Consider the following 7,500-nt stretch of genomic DNA (forward strand, 5'->3'; position numbering starts at 1 on the left):
ATAATAATTGCGACTTTTTATCTCACAATTGCGATATATGAAGTCAGAATTGTGACTTTTTTTCTCAGAATTGTGAGATATGAAGTCAGAATTGTGAGAAATAAAGTCGCAATTCTGAGAAATAAAGTCGCAATTGTGTGATATAAAGTCAGGATTGCGTGATATAAAGTCAGAATTGTGAGATATATAGTCAGAATTGCGAGATATAAAGTCAGGATTGCGTGATATAAAGTCAGAATTACGAGATATAAAGTCAGAATTGTGAGATATAAAGTCAGAATTGCGAGATATAAAGTCAGAATTGTGAGATATATAGTCAGAATTGCGAGATATAAAGTCAGGATTGCGTGATATAAAGTCAGAATTGCGAGATATAAAGTCAGAATTGTGAGATATATAGTCAGAATTGCGAGATATAAAGTCAGGATTGCGTGATATAAAGTCAGAATTGCGAGATATAAAGTCAGAATTGTGAGATATAAAGTCAGAATTGCGAGATATAAAGTCAGAATTGTGAGATATAAAGTCAGAATTGTGAGAAATAAAGTCGCAATTCTGAGAAATAAAGTCGCAATTGCGTGATATAAAGTCAGAATTGTGAGATATAAAGTCAGAATTGCGAGATATAAAGTCAGAATTGTGAGATATAAAGTCAGAATTGTGAGATATAAAGTCAGAATTGCGAGATATAAAGTCAGAATTGTGAGATATAAAGTCAGAATTGCGTGATATAAAGTCAGAATTGCGTGATATAAAGTCAGAATTGCGAGATATAAAGTCAGAATTGCGAGATATAAAGTCAGAATTGTGAGATATAAAGTCTGAATTGCGAGATATAAAGTCAGAATTGTGAGATATAAAGTCTGAATTGCGAGATATAAAGTCAGAATTGCGAGATATAAAGTCAGAATTGCATGATATCAAGTCAGAATTGTGAGATATAAAGTCTGAATTGCGAGATATAAAGTCAGAATTGCGAGATATAAAGTCAGAATTGCATGATATAAAGTCAGAATTGTGAGATATAAAGTCAGGATTGCGTGATATAAAGTCAGGATTGCGAGATATAAAGTCAGAATTGTGAGATATATAGTCAGAATTGCGAGATATAAAGTCAGGATTGCGTGATATAAAGTCAGAATTGCGAGATATAAAGTCAGAATTGTGAGATATAAAGTCAGAATTGCGAGATATAAAGTCAGAATTGTGAGATATAAAGTCAGAATTGCGAGATATAAAGTCAGAATTGCGAGATATAAAGTCAGAATTGCATGATATCAAGTCAGAATTGTGAGATATAAAGTCTGAATTGCGAGATATAAAGTCAGAATTGCGAGATATAAAGTCAGAATTGCATGATATAAAGTCAGAATTGTGAGATATAAAGTCAGGATTGCGTGATATAAAGTCAGGATTGCGAGATATAAAGTCAGAATTGTGAGATATATAGTCAGAATTGCGAGATATAAAGTCAGGATTGCGTGATATAAAGTCAGAATTGCGAGATATAAAGTCAGAATTGTGAGATATAAAGTCAGAATTGTGAGATATATAGTCAGAATTGCGAGATATAAAGTCAGGATTGCGTGATATAAAGTCAGAATTGCGAGATATAAAGTCAGAATTGTGAGATATATAGTCAGAATTGCGAGATATAAAGTCAGGATTGCGTGATATAAAGTCAGAATTGCGAGATATAAAGTCGCAATTCTGAGAAATAAAGTCGCAATTGCGTGATATAAAGTCAGAATTGTGAGATATAAAGTCTGAATTGCGAGATATAAAGTCAGAATTGTGAGATATAAAGTCAGAATTGTGAGATATAAAGTCAGAATTGTGAGATATAAAGTCAGAATTGTGAGATATAAAGTCAGAATTGCGTGATATAAAGTCAGAATTGCGTGATATAAAGTCAGAATTGCGAGATATAAAGTCAGAATTGCGAGATATAAAGTCAGAATTGTGAGATATAAAGTCTGAATTGCGAGATATAAAGTCAGAATTGTGAGATATAAAGTCTGAATTGCGAGATATAAAGTCAGAATTGCGAGATATAAAGTCAGAATTGCATGATATCAAGTCAGAATTGTGAGATATAAAGTCTGAATTGCGAGATATAAAGTCAGAATTGCGAGATATAAAGTCAGAATTGCATGATATAAAGTCAGAATTGTGAGATATAAAGTCAGAATTGTGAGATATAAAGTCAGAATTGCGAGATATAAAGTCAGAATTGTGAGATATAAAGTCTGAATTGCGAGATATAAAGTCAGAATTGTGAGATATATAGTCAGAATTGCGAGATATAAAGTCAGAATTGCGAGATATAAAGTCAGAATTGTGAGATATAAAGTCTGAATTGTGCGAGATATAAAGTCAGAATTGCGAGATATATAGTCAGAATTGTGAGATATATAGTCAGAATTGCGAGATATAAAGTCAGAATTGCGAGATATAAAGTCAGAATTGCGAGATATAAAGTCAGAATTGTGAGATATAAAGTCAGAATTGTGAGATATATAGTCAGAATTGTGAGATATATAGTCAGAATTGTGAGATATATAGTCAGAATTGCGAGATATAAAGTCAGAATTGCATGATATAAAGTCAGAATTGTGAGATATAAAGTCAGAATTGTGAGATATATAGTCAGAATTGTGAGATATAAAGTCTGAATTGCGAGATATAAAGTCAGAATTGCGAGATATAAAGTCAGAATTGCATGATATCAAGTCAGAATTGTGAGATATAAAGTCTGAATTGCGAGATATAAAGTCAGAATTGCGAGATATAAAGTCAGAATTGCATGATATAAAGTCAGAATTGTGAGATATAAAGTCAGAATTGTGAGATATAAAGTCAGAATTGCGAGATATAAAGTCAGAATTGTGAGATATAAAGTCTGAATTGCGAGATATAAAGTCAGAATTGTGAGATATATAGTCAGAATTGCGAGATATAAAGTCAGAATTGCGAGATATAAAGTCAGAATTGTGAGATATAAAGTCTGAATTGCGAGATATAAAGTCAGAATTGTGAGATATATAGTCAGAATTGCGAGATATAAAGTCAGAATTGCGAGATATAAAGTCAGAATTGCGAGATATAAAGTCAGAATTGTGAGATATAAAGTCAGAATTGTGAGATATATAGTCAGAATTGTGAGATATATAGTCAGAATTGTGAGATATATAGTCAGAATTGTGAGATATATAGTCAGAATTGCGAGATATAAAGTCAGAATTGCGAGATATAAAGTCAGAATTCAGACTTTTTTTCTCACAATTGCGACTTTATATCTCACAATTCTGAGATGTAAACTCGCAATTGTGAGATAAAAAGTTGCAATTATCTTTTAAAATGTTTTATTTTGTGGCGCAAACAAACTTCCATAGATTTCAGAGTTCAGACCAGTGGAAAGAAAACATGCAAAAAAGTGTTTATTTTATTGCACTTGATCCGTGTGCGTCTGTTTGCGTAGACAGCATCTCTGACTATAATGGGTTCTGTTTGCTTTTGTTTAGACGGCTTGCTGAGCTAAAAAAGCGGATTCATCGCTGTTTAACACATTTGCTGTGGAAATGCTGAAGTTGTGGTTCAAACCTGCAGGTTGTGGATCCAGAGATGAGCGGCAGACTCGTGCAGTCCTGAGACGCCTGGCCTCTGTCCTTGCCATCCTTACAGCAGTCGTCCAGCGATTTGAGATCTATGCACAACACACACACACACACACACACATGCAGATTACAGTTAAAGGATTAGTTCACCCAAAAACATAAATTCTGTCAGTCATTACTCTCCCTCATGTTGTTCAACCCCATCAGACTTTCGTTCATCTTCAGAACACAAATGAAGATATTTCTGATTAAATCTGAGAGCTGTCTCACTCCTCCATAGGCTTCTCTGTTATTGAAACTTGCCGGCCCAGAAAGTTAGTAAAGACATCGTTAAAATAGGCCAAGTGACTACAGTGGCTCAAGCTTAAGTTTATCAAGCGACGAGAATACTTTTTGTTGCAAAAACAAAAACAAAAAACGACTTTATTAAACTATTCATTTTCTTGTGCACCAGAACGGAGGCTCACTATTGGCCAGCATCACACACATGACCAGCGTCGGCCAATAGTGAGCCTCCGTTCTGACGTACAACCCAGAAGCGCTGCGCTGTTACACTACGTGAACTCACTCACACAGAAGAGCATGAAGAGTTGAATAAAGTCGTTATTTTTGTTGTTTTGCGCACAAAAAGTATTCTCGTCACTTGATAAACTTAAGCTTGAGCCACTGGAGTCACTTGGACTATTTTAAACATTGTCTTTACTAACTTTCTGGACCGGCAAGGTTCAATAACAGAGAAGCCTATGGAGGAGTGAGACAGCTCTCAGATTTAATCAAAAATATCTTAATTTGTGTTGTGAAGATGAACGAAAGTCTTACGGGGTTGAACAACATGAGGGAGAGTAATTACTGACAGATTTTACATTTTTGGGTGAACTAACCCTTTAAAAGCCTGTAACTGACAACTTGACTAATTTACCCAAATATCTGCAAGAGTTGCTGCAACCACATGTTAGTACATACTCAACCCGATCATATAATCATATTCGTTTGATTATCCCTACAAAAAAAAACGATCTATGGTCGCTCTGCTTTTGGTGTCGCTGCTCCAAATGATTGGCCACTGATTTCAAAGTCATTGAAATTGGAGTCTTTTATTTAAAAAAACTATTAGGGAATGTTTTTATCACAGCTTGGGAATGTTTTAAATGAAAGTATACGTGTGTGTGTGTGTGTGTGTGTGTGTGTGTGTGTGTGTGTGTGTGTGTGTGTGTGTGTGTACTGTAATATGTTAGTACTGTATGTCTTTCAGGAGATTTTAATCCTCCTGCCAGACTGTCGTTGAATATAAAGTGAAGTTGAGAAAGTGACTTGCCTGGTTAAATAAATAAAGGTTAACTAGTTTTGTTAAATTTACGACAAATTTGAAGCGTTTTCGGTTGTTAATCATCTGTCAGAGCATCTCTGCCTCTGTCTGACTAGATTGCACTGTTAAACCAGGTTTGCCGTGACTTGCCCTGCTTAGATCATGAATTATAATGAATCAGCAGTTCTTACTAGCTCGTCTCTGGCACAGTCTCTGGTTTGTGGTTTGATCGTGAGCGATAGATTTGACACTATGGCTGGCAAAGAATAAGAGAACAGGGTCCAAAAATGTCCTTATTTATTACCAAATGCAAAATGGTGGTTAAGTCAAGAACGTTTATCAGCGATACATATTTTGGTAACACTTTTTATTTTAAAGAGTCGTTGTTACACGTGTTACATTTAGTTACTATAGTAATAATGATAAATTATGCATAATTATTTGCAACTAACCCTAAACTAAACCCTAACCCTATAGTAAGAACATATAGTTAATTATTATTACTCAGTACTTAAATGTATAATTACTCTTTAACACAGACACCTTAAAATAAAGTGTAACCTTTATTTCTTTCCAGCCATGGAAAAAAAACTGTATTTTGCATTATTTGAAATATAAATCAATATATTTCTATAGACTTCAGTCTCCATTTGCTCCCCTTTTAATCTGTGATATGCTGAATGTTGAGTTTCTTTGTAAGGAAACGGACATTAAAGGTCCGTGTAGACACCCTGAACTGTGGAAATCAGATGGTGGCATGACCTCTTTCCAATTAGGGATGGACGACACATGGAAAAACCCCTTAAAAATGTTACTGCCCCAAACCCTGCGGCGAAGAATAAAGACTCTTCCTGGACGCTCGGTGGGAGACCTGGTCCTGCCTGGGGCCTTTCGTTTTTACTCAGTTTCAGAGCATTTACTTTAATTAGAGAGGAGATAAGATGTGTCTGGATGTGATACGTGGTTTGCACACATTTCTATTCTATTCTATTCTATTCTATTCTATTCTATTCTATTCCATTTTATTCCATTCCAACCTATTCTATTCTGTTCCATTCCATTCCATCCTATTTTATTCCATTCCATTTTATTCCATTCCATTCTATTCTATTCTATTCCATCCTAATCTAGTCTATTCTATTCCATTCCATTCCATTCCATTCCATTCCATCCCATTCCATTCCATCCTAATCTAGTCTATTCTATTCTATTCCATTCCATTCCGTCCCATTCTATTCCATTCCACCCTATTCTATTCTATTCTATTCTATTCTATTCCGTCCCATTCTATTCTATTCCTTTCCTTTCTATTCTATTCCATTTTATTCCATTCCATCACATTCTATTCTGTTCCATTCCATCCCATTTTATTCCATCCCATTCTATTCTATTCTATTCCATCCCATCCCATCCCATCCCATCCCCTTCCCTTCCCTTCCCTTCCCTTCCCTTCCATCCCATTCCATCCCATCCCATCCCATCCCATCCCATTCTATTCTATTCTATTCTATTCTATTCTATTCTATTCTATTCTATTCCATTCCGTCCCATTCCATTCCATTCTATTCTCCCACCTACAAAGGTCTGTCTTTGCAAATCATGGCATCACAAAATGAATATTCATGAGCTTAGCTCATGCCCCGCCCACTTTCCAGATGGTGCAGATATTTGTTCTTGTTTTCAGCAAAAACTCGCTTCATTTTCATTCATTAATTTCCAGAAAATAAGTTGTAATATCTTGTCGTTTAGCATCTCAAGTAAAGGAATCTTGTTTTAAAGGAGAACTCGGCAACTCTAGCGAACTCTAGTCACTTCTTCGCTGATTTTCCCTTTTGTTGTCGCATGTTTTCCCCACGAGCTCCCCCTACAGCTGTGGGGGGGCGTATATTTCACAACACGGACGTAAAAAACTCACTTGCGGCAGCCTCCTCCCCCTCTCTACCGCTGCTCATGTGCGTTTGTTTTGATCGGAGCAAGCCAACTGTATCGTGTGGAGCTATGTCTACCGAGGTGAGTAATCTGGTAATACATCATACATGCGTGTGTGTTTATGTCGAATTGCCGTAAAGCAATTCGTGTTTCGCGCTCGCGCTCGTTCTCGTTCTCGCTTCTCACGAGACTTCCAATTTCTGTCTTACCGGGACGGCAGTCCCAAGTTGCAAGGTTGGTTTTCCACCTGGGAACGCTGGAGGGAGCGGGGAAAGTCATCAATATCACCAGAACAGGATGTTTAACCATCCAAATGATTTCTAGACAGTTTTATTAAGTTAAAAAAGTTACCAAGTTCTCCTTTAAGAAGGTAAAGATATTTGTACTAAAAAACACGTCATTTTTTGCAGACTTTATCTGGACTGCTTTTAATCTGATGAGGGTCTGTCTGTTTATTCATTGATTTATTTGTTTTTAATCATCATTGTGACGTAGTCATTGTTCTATTCAGCTTGCACAATCAATATCTAGTCTTGATATGCCGCTCAAAGCTGTCTGGATTGCATCTCCCTTGTTTGTTTTTTCCCACAAGCCATTTTCCACTCATGCTGAATAATGTTTAGTGTCTGGCGGATGAAGTAATTCGCT

General features: G+C 35.9%; 2 protein-coding genes across 4 annotated transcripts in view; both read right to left on the reverse strand.

Annotated features, from left to right (window-relative positions):
- Window positions 1–7,500, reverse strand: part of avpr1aa (arginine vasopressin receptor 1Aa) — a 675,329-nt gene that overhangs the window by 483,099 nt on the left and 184,730 nt on the right. The window lies entirely within an intron of this gene.
- fbln1 (fibulin 1) overlaps window positions 1–7,500 on the reverse strand; it is a 61,216-nt gene that overhangs the window by 51,697 nt on the left and 2,019 nt on the right. For all 3 annotated transcript variants that reach the window (XM_079858948.1, XM_079858949.1, XM_079858950.1), the window contains exon 2: window positions 3,604–3,706. In XM_079858948.1, the coding sequence (XP_079715074.1) occupies window positions 3,604–3,706 (103 nt within the window). The remainder of the gene's footprint in view (window positions 1–3,603; window positions 3,707–7,500) is intronic.

This window comes from Squalius cephalus (assembly GCF_949319135.1).
Source record: "Squalius cephalus genome assembly, chromosome: 23".
NCBI classification, from domain to species: Eukaryota; Metazoa; Chordata; class Actinopteri; order Cypriniformes; family Leuciscidae; genus Squalius; species Squalius cephalus.